We start from the raw sequence: 20,351 nt of genomic DNA, 5'->3' as shown, positions 1-20,351 counted from the left end.
CCCTCTGCCTGCCTTGTGAGGATCCAGCGTGGCAGTAGATGAGAATAGGCTTATAAAGCAGGTACATTGTGCTGGGGGTACTTCCCTGTGTGCACATACAGAACTGCCCAGAAACTCCACATGCTCTGCTTTTCTTCTGCCCCCTTACCCTCTGCATTTTGCCTCCCCCATTGCCCTAGCTTTCTCCAGGGCTTCTTTCTGGAATGTTCTGCCCAGAACCTCTAGCCATGGGAGGGGTTGGGAAGAGTGTGGGTGAACGGAGTCTGCCTGCCTCCTTCCTCTACCGTCTCCCACACCCAGAAAGCCAGCCACCCGCATCCACATCCAAGCAGGCCCCCAATGTACACCAGGCCGGAAATGCCTTGGCAGTGGTTACCATGGTGACAGGTCCTGATGCTTTGACTGCAGCGGCCTGGGAGCTGCCTGCAACAGCCTGGCAGCCTGGCACCCGCAGGCCCCCACAAAGGCTGCAAGCTCCTGGCGCAGCTGCCCTACTCTCTCTCCTTTTGGTCCCTAGCACTGAACCTGGTACCCAGGGACTCTTGGGAATGAGCTGCCTGTCTGGGAACCCACAAGCTGTTCTGGGTCAGACTGGCTTGGTTCAAATACCAGTTCTGCCTCTTAGGGGGTCAGTGACCTAAACAAGTTAACTCGGTGTGTTTTGAATTTACTGAATTAGCTACGGGATCCTTGTGAAGGGAGTTATTCAAAGGGTGTAGACTCCCAGAATGAGACCCATCCTTGCCCCGAGCCGTCACTGCCCCCATCCTACAGCAGTGGCAGGGTCAACATCGGGTCATAGCACTCTTTGCTGCTGAATCCGCATCCAGGGCCCTAGATTCCTCATCTCGGGCCTCAGGAGGTCCTGCAGGCAGTGTAGTGAGATGGGTAGGACCTCAGACTCTGTGGGTCACAGCTGGGCTTGGCACTTACTTGGGCTTCAGTTTCCTCATCTTTTTTTTTTTTTTTAATTGAATTTGTTACAATATTGCTTCTGTTTTATGTTTTGGTTTTTTGGCCATGAGCGTCCCCCCCACCCCCCGACCAGGGATTGAACCCGTACCCCCTGCATTGGAAGGTGAAGTCTTAACCACTGGACCGCCAGGGAAGTCCCAGTTTCCTCATCTTTGAAATGAGGATAATAATGTACCTCTTTCAGAGGTTTGTTGTATGGATAAAATTTGAATTAGTACTTGTAAAGTGCTTAGACGAGTATCTGATACTTAATAAGCACTTTATAAATGTTAGCGGTGACTTATCATCACCACAAGTGGCATTGGCCATGAAAATTGGAACCCCTATGCCTGTCCCTCCTGTCATTTTTCTCACGCAGGCACCTCTCTTCACAGTGTGATGAGAGAAAGCAGGCGAGAGAGATAGGATGGCAGTTCGGCTCCCCTTCCTCATCCCACCCCATCCAGGGGACTGCTAGGCACGCCCCACCTCTGCTGCCTGGCGAGTGAGACAAGCTGGGCCCTGGGCAGAAACTCCTCCTCTAACTCATGAGTTTGAGGACTTTCTCTGCTGGTTCTCCAGCTGGCAGCTGTTCCAGCCCTGGTCTGGATCAGCCAGCTGCTCAGTGACCACCCAGAGCCCTCCCAGTCAGTAGAGCTGATGATGGATGAGCACCCAGCAGAGATGCTGCTACTGATGTCATCTGAAGAATGAGGGGCCCAAGGAAGCGGCTCTTTTAGGATGAAATAGGAGCAAATCCCCAGGCTTGACTGCTGTAGGGCTCACTAGGCCTCCCTGAAGAGTGAGGGGGAATCTTTCCAGAATGAAGGAGAATCTGAGGCAAAACTTGAATAAGCTGGCCCACCAGCTGAATTAATTCTCTGCTGTATCCCTCTCTCCCAGCCCCCTCCTTCGGGTCCAAGGTTATGTTAACACGGAATTGTTGGCCAAAAGGAAGCTGGGCATAAGGGCATCCAGAGAGCCCCTGGGGGTCTGAGACCCTGGGCTGGAAGGTTGTGGCCACTCTTGGAGTTGGGGTCTTATGGTGGGTGGCCCTGGGGTCTCAGGGACTGGCAGATCTGGGAGACCCTGCTGTGAGCTGACCGCCTCGTCTGTTCCCCAGGGCCTGGCCTCCGTGTTCTCCAGCCGTGCATCCCGGAAGTCGGCCTCACGCACTGAGAACAACATGGCAGAGGACGAGGGCTACCGGAACCCCACGGAGGTGCAGATGAGCCAGCTGGTGCTGCCCTGCCACACCAACCAGCGCGGCGAGCTGAGCGTCGGGCAGCTGCTCAAGTGGATTGACACCACCGCCTGCCTGTCCGGTGAGGCCGCGCCCGGCACAGCTGCCCTCCCAGCCCCGGCACCACACACCCAGAGGAGAGGCCCCAGTTTTCAGAGACGGTTGCCGTCCCCGAATGCCACCCTCCTCCCTCATCCCAGCCTTTGCTCAGGCTGCTCCGCCTGCCTGCGATGCCCTCTTCAAGTTCTCCGTGCTCTGCTCGGGCCCAGCCTCTTGCCCGGAGGCCCCCAGAGCTCTGACTACTATGACCTAAGGTCCCTGCTCTGACACAGCGCGGCCTTCAACGTGGCTGCTCCGAGACTGGCTGTGAGCAAAGCCCGTGGCATTGAGTAGAGTTGAGTGGAGCTGGATTGAGCTCATTTCGTTGCCTTTGGTGCCCCGGTATTCTCCAGCCCACACGGAGTTCACAGTCTGATGGGGGGGCCAGACAGGAGACTGCCTGCCCCCCAGCACTGTCTGATGGGAGCTGGGAAAGGGAGGTGGAAGCAGGGCTCTGGGAGAACAGACCAGAGGCTCTGCCCCAGCCCTGGGGGCAGAGAAGGGATTCTAGAAGGACTAAGGCCTGGGAGCACAGTTCTCAGAGAAAGAATGACACAGGCAAGGAGGCAAAGGTGGGTGAGGTTGACTGGACAGGGGTACGGGCACTCTAGGAGGTCAGGAAGTAGAATAGCATGGCGTGATCATTCATTCATTCGACAGCTGCTTGACAGCTGCTTATTGAGTATCTCCTGCGTGCCAGGCGCTGCTCCAGGACTGGGGCACAGCAGTGAACAAGATAGGCAAAAATCCTTGCCCTCAAGTGACATGCGGTCTAGCAGGAGGGAGAGGCACTAGACAGACAAAACCCAGATATGTAAGACAGGGTCAGGGTGTCGTAATCACGGTGAGGAAAGTAAGAAGGATGGGAGCACGGGTGAGGAGGCAGGCCTTAGCTAGGCGGTCTGACGTTTGATCAGAGGCCTGGGTCATGGGGAGGCTGCTAACGTGTGCTTTCTTCTCCTGACGCCAGCGGAAAGGCATGCTGGCTGCCCCTGCGTCACAGCCTCCATGGACGATATCTATTTTGAGCACACCATTAGGTAAGTGGCCCCTCCTGCCCTTCCTTCTGGTCTCCCCACCACGAGCCCAGAGCCCTTCCCCCATCTACTGCCTGCTCAGCCTGTGTGCTGCCTGGAACCTGCCTCAGCTGACTGAGGGCCTCTGCAATGGAGAGGGGGCAGCCTTTGGTGAGCAGTGACCCGTCTGCAAGGTCTCTGGGACAGCGGTGGGCTAGAAGCTGCTCTGTGGCTGGCAGCCCCCTCGTGCAGGCTTGGAGTTGGGTGCTGCTGAGGCAGTATCATGGGGTGCTGTGTGACTTTGGGGAAGGCAGTCTCTTTCTCTGGTCCTCAGTTTTCTTATCTTCAAAATGGAAGGGGTTAGACTTAATCAGTGAGTGCCTTTTTGAGCTTGGACATTCTCTGTGCGTCATTGGTCATCAGACTGTAGGGAGGTCCCTAGATAAGGTGCCTTGGCAGAGCCTGACCCAGAAGTTCGGACCATTCAGACTCTGCTCATGTAGCCCCAGGGATGAGGAACTCATTACCTCCTGGTTTTTTTGGTTTTCGGGTTTTTTTTTTTTTTTTTTTAACTGTCTGTACTGGTTAGAAGACTCTTCATTACACTGTGCTGAGCTTTGTCTCTGCACAGCTTTGCTGGGACCCAAGGAGCATGCTGAGCCCTCTGCCTGGGACAGGCTGCAGGGCTGCGTACAGTGCTTTGACCTCCAGGTCTGCTCTTAAACTATCAGTGCCTAGGACGTCAAGTGCCAAGGACTTATTCAGGACTTCCTGGTGCCCCACGAGTTGTGGTTAAGGAAAGAGTTTGGCCAGTCCCTGTATTCACTTATTTAGTCATTCATCACTGCTTGTAGATCAGGGCCCATGCTGGGCTTGGGGTCCACAAAGTCAACTGGAACATAGTCCCTGTACCCCAGGAGCTCCCAGACTGCAGGGAGGCAGATATAGAAACATAATTTCAATTCAAAGAGGTGAATTCGTGCTCGCTTCGGCAGCACATATACTAAAAAATTGGAACGATACAGAGAAGATTAGCATGGCCCCTGCGCAAGGATGACACGCAAATTCGTGAAGCGTTCCATAAAAAAAAAAAAAAAAAAAAAAGAGGTGAATTCCAGGCTAATAATGATCTCTGCATATGGGTGCTTTGTAATACTTTTTCTAAATATCTTATTTTAGAATAGTTTTTGATTTACAAAAACACTGTAGATAGTACAGAGTTCCTATATACCCCACACCAAGATTCCCTATTATTAACATCTTACATTCTATGGTACCTCTGTCACAATGAGCCAACATTGATGCGTTATTTGTAATGTCTTTTTAATTAACTTAAGTCCTCAGAACAACCCTATGAGGTCGTGGCTATTAGTACCCTCAATTTTACAGGTGAGAAAACGGAGGCACAGAGAAGTGAAGTAACTTGCTTAAAGTCATACAGCTGGTGGAGAACCCAGGATATACTATGAGCCAGGCAGTCTGGCCCCAGAGCCCTTGTTCTTAACAAACAGGCCTCATTGCCTATATGTCTGGGGGTAGGTATAGTGAGTGGCATAGAGGGTAGTCAAGGGTGGCTTCCTGGAGGAGGTGTTTGAGCTGGCTCCAGTACTGTGTGTAGTGACAATTTGTAGGCCAGTGGAGCCGTGTCCGGGCCAGCTCTGGGTCTCTGTTGCAAACACGGGATCTGGCACTTGGAGGAGCAAGGGATAGAGAAGTCTGGGGTGGGGTGTGTACATGATGGATGGACACGCTGCAGGACCCAGTGGAGTGGAGGTGAGTCTGGGCAGAGGAAGGTGTGGGTGGGAGGAAAAGCTGGAGAGGATCCTGGGAAGGAGGGTAAGCTGGGGAGGGGCCTTGAGCATGATTGGTGGCCAGGAAAGGCCTGGCCATACCTGTGGAAAGCTGGGGAAGGTTTTTTTGTTTGTTTTTGCTTTTGCCATTTAAAAATATCTCAAAGGACTTCCCTTGTGGTGCAGTGGTTAAGAATCCACCTGCCAATGCAGGGGACACCGGTTTGAGCCCTGGTCTGGGAAAATCCCACATGCCGCGGAGCAACTAAGCCCGTGCGCCACAACTACTGAGAACTAAGGCCGTGCGCCACAACTACTGAGCCTGCGCTCTAGAACCTGTGTGCCACAACTACTGAGCCTGTGTGCCACAACTACTGAAGCCTGCACGCCTAGAGCCTGTGCTCTGCAACAAGAGGAGCCACTGCAATGAGAAGCCTGCGCGCCACAGCCAAGAGTAACCCCTGTTCACCGCAACTAGAGAAAGCCCACACGCCACAACGAAGACCCAACATAGCCAAAAAAAAAATAAATAAATAAATTAAATTAAATTAAAATTCTAAAAAAAAATTAAAATATCTCAAAATGTATATCTAATGGATAAGAACTTTTTATTTATTTATTTGTTTTTTTGTGGTACATGGGTCTTTCACTGTTGTGGCCTCTCCCGTCGCGGAGCACAGGCTCTGGACGTGCAGGCTCAGTGGCCATGGCTCACGGGCCCAGCCGCTCTGCAGCATGTGGAATCTTCCCAGACCGGGGCACAAACCCGTGTCCCCTGCATCGGCAGGCAGACTCTCAACCACTTTGCCACCAGGGAAGCCCTGGATAAGAACTTTTTAAAACGTAATTTCAATACCACTACCACACCTAAAGAAAATGAACAATTTCTCACTAACATCAAATATCCAGTTAGCATTCAGTTGCCCACAATGTCTCATGAATTTGTTTTTATTTTGTTTTGCTTTACAGTTATTTTTGTTGCTCAAGTCAGGATGCAAATCAGGTTGCAATTGGTTGCTAGGTCTCTTAAGTCTTTTTTTTGGCCATGCCTTGTGGAATCTTAGTTCCCCGACCAGGGATCGAACCCAGGCCCCGGCAATGAAAGTACCGAGTCCTAACCACTGGACCACCAGAGACTTCCCTCTTAAGTCTTTTTTTAACCCATAGGTCCTACATCTCCCCGCAACACCCTCTCCATCTACCCTCTCCTCCCCCCTCCCTCTCCCTCTCTATCTGTCTTCTCTTGAAGTTTGTTTGTTTGTGTTTTTAAATAAATAGATTTATTTATTTATTTTTGGCTGCATTGGCTCTTGGTTGCTGTGTGCGGGCTTTCTCTAGTTGCGGCGAGCAGGGGCTACTCTTTGTTGCGGTGCGCAGGCTTCTCATTGCGGTGGCTTCTCTGTTGCTGAGCACGGTCTCTAGGTGTGTGGGCTTCAGTAGTTGTGGTTCACGGGCTCTAGAGCACAGGCTCAGTAGTTGTGGCCCACGGGCTTAGTTGCTCCGTGGCATGTGGGATCTTCCCAGACCAGGGCTCAAACCCGTGTCCCCTGCACTGGCAGGCGGATTCTTAACCACTGCACCACCAGGGAAGCCCGAAGTTTATTTGTTGAAGACACCTGGTTATTTGTTCTCTAGAGTTCTTCATCATCTGGGTTTTGCTGTTAGCATCACTGTGGTGTCATTTAACATGTTCCTCTGTCCCCTGCTAGTAAATTGGTCTTGGGGAAGAGCTTGAACAGGGGTCACATTTGTTTGTTGGAGCTGCCTCTGGAGGGGTGTTGGGAAATTAGCGGCTTGGAGGGGGCCCCAAGGAGGCTGTGCCCTGACCCTGCGGATGGAGACAGTTTTGTCCTGAGCTGTGAGACGGAGGACAGTCGGGAAGGAAGAGAAGCTTGGGAGTCCCAATGGGTTACCGCTTGGCTTTGCGGGGGGCTAGAGAGGGGGAGGGGAGGAGGAGGAAGGGGAAGGGTCGCAAACTTCTTTCTCTCTCTCTCTCTTTTTTTTTTTTTTTTTTTTTTTGCAGTACGTGGGCCTCTCACTGTTGTGACCTCTCCCGTTGCGGAGCACAGGCTCCAGACGCGCAGGCTCAGTGGCCATGGCTCACGGGCCCAGCCGCTCCGCGGCACATGGGATCTTCCTGGACCGGGGCACGAACACGTGTCCCCTGCATCAGCAGGTGGACTCTCAACCACTGCACCACCAGGGAAGCCCTTCTCTTTTTTTTAGCACTGCAAAAAATAGACTTATTTTTACTTGGGGGATGAGGGAAGTTTTTTTTTTTCCTACTTTTTTATTATGAAAACTTTCAAAATTATAGAAAGTTGAATAGTGCTGTGATCCTCCCTACTGAGAGTCAATAATGAACACTTTGCTAAATTTGCTTTATCTGTATGTGGATAAATACAGGCATACCTCATTTTATTGCACTTTGCAGATATTGCATTTTTTTACAAATTGAAGGTTTGTGGCAATCCTGCATCAAGCAAATCTAGTGACCTCATTTTTCCAACCACGTTGGTTCATTTAGTGTCTCTGTGTCACATTTTGGTAATTTTTGCAATATTTCAGACTTTTTCATTTTTATTATATTTTTTATGGTGATCAGTGATCTTTTTTTTTTTTTGGACGCGCTGGCCCAGCGGCCATGGCTCACGGGCCCAGCCGCTCCGCGGCACGTGGGATCCTCCCGGACCAGGGACGAACCCGCGTCCCCTGCATCGGCAGGCGGACGCTCAAACACTGCGCCACCAGGGAAGCCCCGATCAGTGATCTTTGATGTTACTGTTGCAAAAAGATTACAACTGGCTGAAGGCTCAGATGATGGTTAGCATTTTTTAGCAAGAAAGTTTGTTTTTTAAAAAAATAAGTTTATTTATTTTTGGCTGCATTGGGGATTCATTGCTGCACGCAGGCTTTCTCTCGTTGCATGAGCCGGGGCTACTCGTTGTTGCGGTGCGCGGTCTTCTCATTGCGGTGGCTTCTCTTGTTGTGGAGCATGGGCTCTAGGCACACGGGGTTCAGTAGTTGCGGCACACGGGCTCAGTAGTTGTGGCCTGCGGGCTCTAGGGCACAGGCTCTGTAGTTGTGACGCATGGGCTTAGTTGCTACGTGGCATGTGGGATCTTCCCAGAGCAGGGCTCAAACCTGTGTCCCCTGAATTGGCAGGCGGATTCTTAACCACTGCTCTACCAGGGAAGTCCCAAGAAGGTATTTTTAAATTAAGGTATGTATATTGCTTTTTAGACATATTGCATTTGCATACTTAATACACTACAGTATAGTGTAAACATATCTTTTATATGCCCCAGGAAACCAAAAAAATTGTGTGACTCGCTTTATTGCAATATTTGCTTTACTGCCATGGTCTGGAATGGAATCCACAGTATCACTGTTGTGTGAACTATTTGAAAGTAAGTTGCAGACATCATGACACTTCATCCCTCCATATGTCAGCATGCATCTCCTAAAAATGATAGTCCCCTACCTGACTATTAGAACTACTAAAAAAACAATAATAATAACAGAAATGAACAAGTCAGGACTTCCCTGGTGGCACAGTGGTTAAGAATCCACCTGCCAATTCAGGGGACATGGGTTTGAGCCCTGGTCCAGGAAGATCTCACATGCCATGGAGCAACTAAGCCCGTGCTCCACAACAAAGAGAAGCCACCACAAGGAGAAGCCCACGCACCGCAACAAAGAGTAGTAGCCCCGGCTTCCCTGGTGGCGCAGTGGTTGGGAGTCCGCCTGCCGATGCAGGGCACACGGGTTCGTGCCCCGGTCCAGGAGGATCCCACATGCCGCGGAGCGGCCCGGGCCCGTGAGCCATGGCCGCTGGGCCTGCGTGTCCGGAGCCTGTGCTCCGCAGCGGGAGAGGCCACAGCAGTGAGAGGCCCGCGTACCGCAAAAAAAAAAAAAAAAAAAAAAAAGAAGAGTAGTAGCCCCGCTGGACGCAACTAGAGGAAGGCTGCGCGCTGCAATGAAGACCCAATGCAGCCATAAATAAATAAATAAATAAATAAATAACTAAAAAAAAAAGTCAGCACAGGGCAGCAAAGTGGCTCCCTCAGGGATTCTGATGTTCATCTGGACCTGGGAGTCATTCCAGAGGGACAGTTGCAGCTGGAAAGAGCAGGGCTAGGGTGGTCAGTAGAATCAGTCTAGAATCCTGGCTCTGTCCATCTTTAGCTGGGTGACCTTAGGCAAATGGCTTACCCTCTCTGATACTCAGCCCCCCCTAAACCTACCTGCCAAACTTGTTCTGAGGTTCAAATGAGGTCGTGCACAGTGCCTGGTACATAGTAGGTATTCTTTACATGTTTTTATTTCCCTTCCTCCCCTGTATTTATAGTTATCTTGTGCTTAGTAGGCATGCAATAATTGTGGAATTCATTAATTCAGTAGGCCACTATTCATGGCTTACCTCGTGCCATGTGCAAGGACTTGAAGATTCAGTGGTGAGCAAAACAGACATGATCCTTGCCCCAGCAGAGCTTAAGGACTGTGGGGGAGACAGAGGTCAATCTGTTGGAAGAAGTGTTAGGAGGGTGAACCTTATGGGGCTCCGGGAGGGCAGGGAGAGCTTTCCTTAGGAAGGACTGTGGAGCTGAGAGCAAAGAGAAGCTTGAGCATTCATTGGACAAGGGGAAACAGGGGAAAGGGGGAGATGAATGACATCATGCCACTTCTCTTGCCCCAGCTTCCCCACCTGTAGAATGAGGTGCTAACACTGTCTTGCCAGCTTGCTTTGAGGACTCAGTGACATGGTAGATGTGAATATGCTCCATATGCCGTGATGTTCTCCTGCCTGTTCCTCTCAGCAGAGACACCTGTTCTCTCCCTCTGTCCCCTCTTGGAGGCTTACCTCCTGCTTTTCTCTCCTCAGTGTTGGACAAGTGGTGAATATCAAGGCCAAGGTGAACCGGGCCTTCAACTCCAGTATGGAGGTGAGCAGGTGGGTGGGTGGGTTTCTACCTCCTCTTCATTCTCAGCCGCCAGCTCGGGCACACTCACACTCACACTCACAGTGCCCCATTTGAGGCAGCAGAGTTCTGAAACAGCTGGCAGGGTTGGGGGGATCCTAGGGCAATGTCCAATACCCATAACATAGAAGGGAAAACTGAGGCTAGGGAGGGGAAGGGATTTGCCCCAGGTCACCAAGCCATGTAGATTCCAATGTGAGCCTTGACTTCCAGCTTCCTGGGTCTTCACACCTAGTCTCAGACCCTCTCTTCAGCAGCCAGGTGGTCTCAGGAATGCAGGGAAGATAGCCGCTGTGCCTGACCCTGAAGGCAGTGGTCTGGAGGAGGGCGCTGGACTTCCGTCCATTAGGTTACCTCCCACAGCCTCTGTCTGCACATCTGTAGAATGGGAACATGATTCCTATGCGGCAGGGTTGTTGAAGGTTTAATGGGAGGACTCTTTGGGGATGCATGGGGCTCTGTGAGCTCTGGAAGAGGGCCTCATCATTCCCATTTTACAGATGAGGAAACTGAGGCCCAGAGAAAGGAAGTGACTTGCCCAAGGTGTCCCAGGGAGCCAGGGGCAGAATCAGAACCTACCCCAGGTCTCTAGCCCCCTGGACTTGGTAGGTGATACAGAAGCACCAGAGGCCAGGCCTGGGGTGGGACTTGCTGTGTCCACCTTCGGGGCCTCGGGTTGGTGAGCTCTGTTTCCTCCCTCCTCAGTCGTCCACCTTGCTCTTCCTCTCCAGGTAGGCATCCAGGTGGCCTCTGAGGACCTGTGCTCTGACAAGCAGTGGAGCGTGTGCAAGGCCTTGGCCACCTTTGTGGCCCACCGGGAGCTCTCCAAGGTAGGGGGCTACACCTGACCACCCGATGCTGCCGGACCACCTGGGTACCTGTCTACGTGGTGATTCTGGGGGTTAGTGGAGGGGTAGAGGTGGGGGCACAGCAGGGAATCCCCAGAAGAAGGCCCACCCCGTGCTGTGGTTGAACCCCAGGCGCCTCCCCGCTCTGCTTTTCCCCACCTCTCCCTGTGCATCTCGCACCCCAGGATCCTCCAGTTCTCTCCATTGCCTCCCATGTCCTGCATCAACACCCCCCATCCACAGTGCCTTTGCCCAAGAATGGGGACGGGGATACTGGAGGATGAAAGTGATGTATCAGTCAACAGGGAGATGGAAGATGGGGACAAAGAGGGGACAAGACTTGTAACCATCCAGCAGCCCCAGGCGTGAGATGGCTGTTTGGGGGACAGGCTCTCATGCTATTTCAGGAAACTTGTCCTGAGCACCCCCCCACCTCACCCCCTGCCACAGGTGAAGCTGAAGCAGATCACGCTGCGGACCGAGGAGGAGAAGACAGAGCACAGCGTGGCAGCCGAGCGCCGGCGCATGCGGCTGGTCTACACAGACACCATCAAGGACCTCCTGGCCAACTGCGTCATTCAGGATGGTGAGCGCCGAGTGTGGGGCGGGCAGCCCATGTCCTGCATGGCCCCCTCTGTCCTGGGCCCTTACTGAGCAGAGGGAGGAAGGGAGGGTCCTTGGGATGTCCACCCACGGGTGGCCTCAGGCCTGGATGGCCCTCTTGCCTCAAGGTTCCTTCGGGGAAAAGGGAGCGTTTGGACATCTCGCCCAGCTCCCAGGAGCCATGAAGATGGAGCTGGGACATACAGAAAACCCTTTTTTTTTTTTTTTTTTTTTTTTTTTTTTGCGGTACGCGGGCCTCTCCCGTTGCGGAGCACAGGCTCTGGACGCACCGGCTCAGCGGCCACGGCTCACGGGCCCAGCCGCTCTGCAGCATGGGGGATCTTCCCAGACCGGGGCACGAACCTGTGTCCCCTGCATCGGCAGGCGGACTCTCAACCACTGAGCCACCAGGGAAGCCCCAGAAAAGCGTTTTAATCCGCTAAATGCATTTGGGTCTCTAGGAGTCAAGGTATTTGGGAAGGTAGTGTTGAGCTTGGCCTTGAAACCCTAGGACTTTTCAAAAAGCAGATAGGTAGCTAGGTAGGTAGGTAGTTAGAGATAGGTGTAGGCATAGAGACAGAGTAAAAAGCAAGACTCTCTCTACCCCAGAACCAAGGTTCCCTCCAGAGGCAGCTACTGTTCTTCATTTGGGGGCATCTTTCCAGAAGTATTCTCTGCATATTTAAGCATACTACCCACCAGTTTGCCCTCTCTTTTTCCCCAAAAGTAAACATACAGTACATACTGTTCTGTATCTTGCTCCTTTCCCCTTAAAAGCATATCTTGGAGAGTGTCCTGTACCAGCACACAAAGGTCCACTTTGGACTGGGAGGATTTTGACAGGTGGAGAGGTGAGGCAGGGTTTTCTGACAGAGGGCACAGGCTGGGCACAGGCCTAGAGGGGTGACCTTGGATTTGTTCACTGATGTCCAGAACACTAGAATGCAGAGTCATCCTTGAAACCTAAAGGAGGCAATTTTAGGACCAACCAAGGGTAGTTCAGCTGCCCAGAGTGGAGAGAGAGCAGGCAGAAGTAGCAAACACCAGTGAGGCAGTGAGCTGTGCTCTGAATTCCGTGTGCTGTTATTTATGCTGGGCCCGGAAGCCCTGGCTGGGCAGGCCCAGCTCTTCCTACAGTGGTCAAGGCCCATGGGAACCATCCATCCCACTGCAGCCCCTGTAGATCCCTCCTGTCTTGACAGCCCTTCTACCCAAGCATCAGTCCAAATGCCTGAGCCTGGCATCCGGGCCCTTGGCTGACCACTCAGCCTCATCTGGTGCTGCTTTACTTGCCCTCAGCTCCAGCTAAGCCAAGGCCTCCCTGTGACTGTCCTGCCTGTGACTGTCCTGCCTGTCTGGTCTCCAGAACTTGGCTCAGGGCTTCAACCTCCCCTCCCTGCCTGTGGCATCTCTGAGCAGCCTGCAAGCCAGGTGAAAGGCTACCTCTTTCACAGGCCTTCCCTGATGAGCTCTCTCCCGCCGGGAGATGGGAGATGCACGGCACCTCCTTGGTGCTGAATAAATAAAAGAATCTGCGTGGGGTGGACTGGTGGGCATGGGGGTCCTGGGCTGCCCGTGGGGAGGGTCTGCCCTTGGGAACTTTTTCACCTCCCCGCCTCCCTCGCTCTGCGCCTCTCTGGTCAGATCTGGAGAGCAGAGACTGTAGCCGCATGGTGCCAGCCGAGAAGACTCGAGTGGAGAGTGTGGAGCTGGTCCTGCCCCCACACGCCAATCACCAGGGCAATACTTTCGGGGGCCAGATCATGGCCTGGATGGAGAACGTGGCCACCATTGCAGCCAGGTGAGGGCAGTGCCCTGCCTGTGCCTCCCCTCCTTTCTCCTCCTTGCACGGCACCTCCTTGGTGCTGAATAAATAAAAGAATCTGCGTGGGGTGGACTGGTGGGCATGGGGGTCCTGGGCTGCCCGTGGGGAGGGTCTGCCCTTGGGAACTTTTTCACCTCCCCGCCTCCCTCGCTCTGCGCCTCTCTGGTCAGATCTGGAGAGCAGAGACTGTAGCCGCATGGTGCCAGCCGAGAAGACTCGAGTGGAGAGTGTGGAGCTGGTCCTGCCCCCACACGCCAATCACCAGGGCAATACTTTCGGGGGCCAGATCATGGCCTGGATGGAGAACGTGGCCACCATTGCAGCCAGGTGAGGGCAGTGCCCTGCCTGTGCCTCCCCTCCTTTCTCCTCCTCCTTCCCTCGGCCAGCTCCCTCTGCGGGAGAAACCCCAGCTTGGTACTGGCATTCAAGGCTTCAGAAGCTTGGCTGTTCTTTCAAGGTAACCTGGGGACTTCAGACCCAGATAACCAGAGAGGAATGATTTTCTGTGAGCTCACCATTCCTTCCGTGGTTCCCATCATGGCATGGGAAATGCCAAGCCCCCCTGGCTGGCACCAGGGCCTCCCCTTGCCCTGGCCCTGCTTGCTTGCTTCCTGGATCTTAACACTTCTTGCAAATCAAGCCATTTGCCTTTCCCCTTCCAATCCTCCATGCTCCCATCCCCTGCCTTCACTCCTGGCTGACTTCCCACCATGCCAACTCCAGTATTCTCTGTCTGCTAAAATCCTGCCCATCTCCTCCATGAAGCCTCTTTCACTGTTCCCTTCTCCCTAGAGGCGGAAATAATTGCTTCCTTTTCCTATAACCTCTGTGCCTGTCCGGGTCTTGTTCTGCTCCAAGTGTCGGGGCTTTTTTTTATAGTTATGATAACTGACATTCACTAACTGACACTCTCATACCTCCATGACTTTGTACTGGCTGTTGGCTCTGCCATGAGTGCCCTCCCCAACCCACAGTCTCCTCAGCCAGGCAAATTCTTCCTCACCCTTTAGAGACCAGCTCCAATGGCCCTCCTCTGTGTTTAACCTGTGGACACAGTACATAAGCAATGCTATTTGGGGCAGCCCAGGCTATGAGGGTAATAAGATCTCAGAGGAGGCTCAGAGTGTGGATAGTCAGGGAAGGCTTTCTGGAGGAGGAGTACTTCACCTGGGCCTTGAATGACGAGTAGCTTTGGGTAAGGGGAGGGCTTCCAGATAGTAGGAACAGCAGGTGCCAGGGTGTAAAAGTTAGAAGGAAAAGGTTTACCGCGAGCCCTGCCCTTTCCTATGTCACCTCAAATTCAGCTTTTTTTCCAGCTACGCACGTAGACCTCAGTATTCTAAGCTGTGATATTGGACTTTAGTTCTCTTCCTCTGGGCAGAGCTGTCACTGGGTTGGGTGGGAGTGGGTGGGCCAGAGGGTGGTACATGTGGTTCTGGGCTGGGTCTGGGGATGGGGGCAGCAGGAGAAGGCTGGCCCAAGCCAGTGGCTGAAGCACTGGAGGCATTTGTCCTGTCCCGCTGACCCCCGCCTCTTCCAGCCGGCTGTGCCGTGCCCACCCTACGCTGAAGGCCATTGAGATGTTCCACTTCCGGGGCCCATCCCAGGTTGGGGACCGCCTGGTGCTGAAGGCCATCGTGAACAACGCTTTCAAGCACAGGTGTGGGGCTGGGATGGGTGAGATGGGGCCTCTTGGGGTTGAGGGCTCTTCCTGACCTGAGAAGGGACCTTACCGCAAAACTGCAGGAACCGTTTCCCCTGTAGACGAGGTCTATGAGATCTGAACTGTGCCTGGCTGCTGGGTCCCTTTACCATCACCAAGATTCAGCTCTGATGTTCCTTCTCTGGCCTCCCGAGCCCTGTGCCTGCCGCCATCACAGGTCACACCGTGTGCTTGGTGTGTCTCTGTCTCTCTCCCTGGCTCCTGTCTCTGGTCCTGCCACACTGTGGATGCTCAGGTCACAGGGCCACCTCTTGCCAGTGTTCCCTTGTTTATCAAACCCTTTCCTACCCTTTTCCTAAAACAGCAGTTAGTTCCCAGAGCCCTTACCTTTGCAATGAATTCTGATACCCCCATGAAAGCTTTTTTGGTGATTTCAAAGATTTGGTCATTTTCAACGACAGCGTAGTTGTTAAAAGTGAGGGATCTGGAGCCAGGCTGCCTGGGTTCAAATTTGGTTCATGGCTTATCAGCTGTGTGACTTTGGGCAAGTTACTTAACCCCTCTGAGTCTCAGTTCTTTCACTTGTAAAATGGGGCTCACCACAACTACCTCATAGTTGTGAGGATTCAATGAGGGGTTACTGGTAGAATGCCAGAGAAAACGTTCAGTGAAGGTCAGCCATTCCTGCTGCTTATTATTATTTTTAAAATTATTATTATTATTTTACTATTCACAGTCTGACTATCACACATTGTACTGTCATGCAGGGGGAAAGCCCTGAACTAGGAGCTGTGAGGCCTGGTTTCTAGTGCAGCTTCTCTTCCTGACTGTTGTGTGACCTTGGGCAAGTTAGTGCCCTGTTCTAGGTCTTGATTTTCCCATCTGCATAATGTCCACATTCTGGGATCATAGACCTTCCTAAGTGAGGGGGAATGGAGGTGGCTGCTATTTTATAATTCATAAAGACAGTAGGAGATGCAGAAACAGCAGCGACTGAGCTGTCAGGAGCATGGCTACGGCTATTAGAGTGCTGGTGAATAGGTGTATGATGAACATTTTCTCAAATTAGGCTCTGCCCCTCCACCCCCTTTCTTTTTTTTTTTTTTTAAATTAATTAATTAATTTATTTATTTATTTTTGGCTGTGTTGGGTCTTCGTTTCTGTGCAACGGCTTCCTCTAGTTGCGGAGAGCAGGGGCCACTCTTCATCGCGGTGCGCGGGCCTCTCACTATCGCGGTCTCTCTTGCTGCGGAGCACAAGCTCCAGATGCACAGGCTCAGTAGTTGTGGCGCACGGGCTTAGTTGCTCCGCGGCATGTGGGATCTTCCCAGACCAGGGCTCGAACCCGTGTCCCCTGCATTGGCAGGCAGATTCTCAACCACTGCGCCACCAGGGAAGCCCTCCACCCCCTTTCTTATGTCTTTCCATCACCCTTTGCAGCTTACGTGACGTATTTTATATAGACGTTTGTTGCCCCATCCCCTGTTAGCCCATGAGGACCTAGACTGGACCGGTTTATTCATTTCTGTGACCCCAGTGACAAGCATGGGGCCAGGGGTGCAGTGGGCACTCTGTAAACATTGTTGAAAGGGAACAGTTCTGGGTTTCCTGCCCATCGGACTCTGATCTGGGCTGTGGGAGGAACTGCAGGAGTACGTGTGTGCATCTGTGCATGTGTGCGTGCGTGTTGGGGAGGGGGTGGCCTCGGGAAGGTCTATCCAGCTGAGACCAGCCCTCCATTCCCCTCAGCATGGAGGTGGGCGTGTGTGTGGAGGCCTACCGCCAGGAGGCCGAGACCCAGCGGCGGCACATCAACAGCGCCTTCATGACCTTTGTGGTCCTGGATGCAGATAACCAGCCTCAGATGCTACCCTGGATTCGGCCCCAGCCTGGGGTGAGTGCCCCACTACCAGCCCCCCTCCCTCTCTGCCCAGGGTGATAGGACTGGGGAGTGGACCCAGCTCTGTCCTTCTGCTGGGGCATAGCCAGCCCCGAGTGCCCTGGTATAACCCGCCCCCAGGGATGCTCCTTGTGCAAGGAAGGCACCCTGTGCTTCCTGGAAGAACTCAGACCACGTGCTGGGTGTTAACAGGCATTCATGAGCCTGCAGAGCTGTAAGAGCACTGGCTTTGGGGTCAGAGGTGGGTTGGAACCCCACCTTGGCCACGTTCTAGCAGGTGCCCTCTGCGAGCTTTCACTCCCCATCTGTAAAGAGGGTGTATCTGCAGTTCCTGCCTCGCAGGGTTGTTGGGGAGATACTGACCTTGCTCTGGGCTGAGTAAGTGGCGACTGCTCTGACCATGGTGACAGGGGAGCAAAAAGCGTAGGAATGAGAGTCAGGGACCTGGGTTCAAAGCTGGCTCTAAACAATGTTCCCTTGTGCCTCCAAGTCCGGCTCAGCCTTGCTTCTGGGGAGCCAGGGAGTGACCTTGGAGCGGTTGCCCCTTCTCTCCAGGAAGGTCACCCACCCAGCCTGCCCACCTTACAAGACTGAGCATGGGCTGTGAAGACCCCCGCTCCAGAGCTGGGCGTTGGGGAGTCAAGATGGGTGGTGGCTGGAGGAGCAGAGAGCCTGGCAGGCGATGGGACAGTGGACAGTCCACGAGGCCCTTTCAGGCCTTTGCCACTTAATGTTCACGAGTCGGGAGATGTTAGAAGTAGTGGTTCAGAGGGTGGGCTCTGGGTCAGGCCATCTGGGTTCTGTTCCTGTCCCCACTCCTTAGCCCTGTGACCTTGGCTGAGCCACTTAGCCTTTCCGTGCCTCAGTTTCCTCCTCTGTAAAATGGGGATAGTACTGGGAGTTCCCTGGTGGCCTAGTGGTTAGGATTCTGGGCTTTCACTGCCGTGGCCCAGGTTCAGTCCCTGGTGGGGGAACTGAGATCCCGCAAGCTGCACGGTGCAGGCAATTAAAATAATAAAATGAAATGAAATGAAATAAAATAATTGGGGACAGTACTAGTGCCAACCTCAGAGGGTTGTCATACTGCTTAGATGCAGTTTTGCCTGGAAAACACTTCAGAAGCATGCCTGCCCATAGCAAGTGCTCAATAAATGTGGGTTCTTAGCGTTGTAAGTGCCCTTTGGGGATCCCCTTTTACGGAGGAGGAAGCAAGTACAGTGAGGGCAGGTGGTGTTCCCAAAGTCACTCAGGGAGCCTCAGGGGAAGCTGGGGCTGGAGCTCAGTGACAGGGCACTGTCCTGTGCAGGCTGCCCCAGTGAGATCTGAACTTCACTTTAGGGCTGCAGGGAGGGTCTCCTTGGGCCCTTTGGGGAAGGGGGCAGGCAGTAATGGGGGCAGGGGCAAGCTGTTTGTCCCTCCTGCACCACTGTCTGTCTCTGCTCCTCTCCCCAGGATGGCGAGCGGCGGTACCGAGAGGCCAGTGCCAGGAAGAAGATCCGCCTGGACAGGAAAGTGGGGGCCGGGCGGTGGGAGTGGACACGGCTCTAGGGCTTCCCTGTCTGCTCCCTGGCCCTGGGAACTTGTGTTTCTTCGGTGCTGCCCCTGGGCTGGGCCTTTACATCCAGGCAGCCTGTGGTCTTGGCCTCATGACACAGTGGTCTTACTGGCCCCTTGTACAGGCGAGGACACTGAGGGATTAGGTGGCCACGGGCACTCAGATAGGAATGACGGGCGGAATGAGAATTTGAACCTGGCCAGGTGTGGCCAGTTTTACTTCTTGTGTTCCTTCCATTGACTCTGATGCCCGTTTGGCAGATGAAGAAAGAAAGGCTCTGAGAGGAGATGCAATTGCTTAAGAAGCAAATCCAGGTGTGAATGACTCTGCTGTGAAAGCACGTTACAAACTTGAAAGGGCTGTTAACGCACCAGGATTCACCATCCGATGTTAATAAGAAAAATGTGCATATATGGAGGGTTTACCATATGCCAAGCACTGTTCTCCCTGTGATGACCCCATGAGGAGGCAGGTGTGACCACTGATCCCATTTTACAGCTGAGAACACCGAGGCATAAGGGTGAAGTCGCTTTAGCCAGAGTGAAGTGGCTCAGCAAGGGTGTTGGGGGTCTGCATCTTTCCCCCAGCCCGTCCCCGCCTCTGAGTGTGTATGTCCTCAGCTGCTGTTTTCTGTGTGCCCATCCAGTCTCCCTGGCCAGACAGGAGTCTCTCCCACGCCGCTGGGCTGAGCACAGGGCCTGGCACACGGTAAGCCAGCAGTGAAGTCTGTGTAAAGAGATGGGCTCCCAAGGGAACAAGGTTGTTTTCTTTCCTCTCTCCCAGGAAGTACATCGTGTCCTGTAAGCAGGCGGAGATGCCCCTCTCTGTCCCCTGGGACCCTAGCAACCAGGTGAGGCCTTCTGGTCTGAGCGGACCGTTCTCAGGCTTGTCGGGATCCCCGATCCTCCCCTCCTGTGAGCGGGTTTGGAGGTAGGCTCGGAGGGGCCAGGATACTGCTGCCGCAAGACTGGCACAGGTAGCCAGTGTCCCCTTGCTTGGCAGGAGGGAGCTGGGGCCCCAAGAGGAGGAGGAATCTGCCAAGCCCCGGCCTCCTTTCCCAAAGCCAAGGGCTCCTTCCTTCACGTCCAGTTTCCTCTCCCCGCCCCAGCGCAGCCCGGCACGGAGCTCCCGAGGAAGGTGGAAGTTGAGGCTTCTCTGTGTGCTCTGTCCAGGTATACCTGAGCTACAACAACGTCTCCTCCCTGAAGATGCTCGTGGCCAGGGACAACTGGGTGCTGTCCTCAGAGATCAGCCAGGTAGCTGACCCCACCCTCCCAGCTTTCCTTCCTCCTCGGAGCCACCAGAGGTGACTGACTGTGAGACACAAAAACCCTCTCAAAGCACTCCAGTCAAAGGGAGATTCCCTAAAAGGAGCTGGATGAGGTCATGAAACCAGCCCAGTTATAGAAGCAAACCTGCCCCCCCAGGGCCTGGAGTGGGCATCCCCCACTCCGGATCCTCTCCTGCCCACCCACCTTCTTGCCCCCCATTTCATCCTCCCCCACTGTGTCCTCCCTCTCTCTGCTCCTTCTACAGTGAGGCGCTGCTGGGATGGGGGCCTGGGGCAAGCGCGGGCTGAGGGAGGACTTGAGCTCTGCCACTTTGGCCTGTGACTTTAGGGGGCTGGATGGCACCTGGCTCTGAGGATTCATTCTGTTGTTGTGTCGGCCCCTGCTTCTTTATCTTCTTTTAAAAAATTTTTTCCACATTGAAAAAATTGAGATATAATTTACATGTAGTAAAATGTCCCCTGTTTAGTGTATAATTCTACTAGTTTGGAAAACACATAAAGTTACAGAATCACTACCATAATCAAGATACAGAACATTTCCATAATCCCCCCCAGTTTCTCTCCTTCCCCATTGTGGTCAAG

At 53.3% G+C, this 20,351-nt stretch overlaps 1 protein-coding gene and 1 non-coding gene across 2 annotated transcripts in view; both read left to right on the top strand.

Moving 5' to 3' along the window:
* The window catches only part of ACOT11 (acyl-CoA thioesterase 11), a 47,284-nt gene that overhangs the window by 22,505 nt on the left and 4,428 nt on the right, over positions 1-20,351 (top strand). The window contains exons 2-12 of the mRNA XM_024119831.3: positions 2,078-2,279; positions 3,267-3,336; positions 9,988-10,048; positions 10,816-10,914; positions 11,383-11,518; positions 13,180-13,336; positions 14,901-15,020; positions 16,773-16,917; positions 18,376-18,435; positions 19,266-19,328; positions 19,651-19,734. Of these exons, the coding sequence (XP_023975599.2) occupies positions 2,078-2,279; positions 3,267-3,336; positions 9,988-10,048; positions 10,816-10,914; positions 11,383-11,518; positions 13,180-13,336; positions 14,901-15,020; positions 16,773-16,917; positions 18,376-18,435; positions 19,266-19,328; positions 19,651-19,734 (1,197 nt within the window). The remainder of the gene's footprint in view (positions 1-2,077; positions 2,280-3,266; positions 3,337-9,987; positions 10,049-10,815; positions 10,915-11,382; positions 11,519-13,179; positions 13,337-14,900; positions 15,021-16,772; positions 16,918-18,375; positions 18,436-19,265; positions 19,329-19,650; positions 19,735-20,351) is intronic.
* On the top strand, positions 4,292-4,400 carry LOC112063903 (U6 spliceosomal RNA). Its single transcript, XR_002891249.1, has one exon. It is a non-coding gene; the product is annotated as a U6 spliceosomal RNA (small nuclear RNA).

Source organism: Physeter macrocephalus, unplaced genomic scaffold (assembly GCF_002837175.3).
Source record: "Physeter macrocephalus isolate SW-GA unplaced genomic scaffold, ASM283717v5 random_346, whole genome shotgun sequence".
Lineage (NCBI taxonomy): Eukaryota > Metazoa > Chordata > Mammalia > Artiodactyla > Physeteridae > Physeter > Physeter macrocephalus.
Note: the sequence above shows the minus strand (reverse complement) of the source record. Positions and strands in the feature narration are given on the sequence as shown.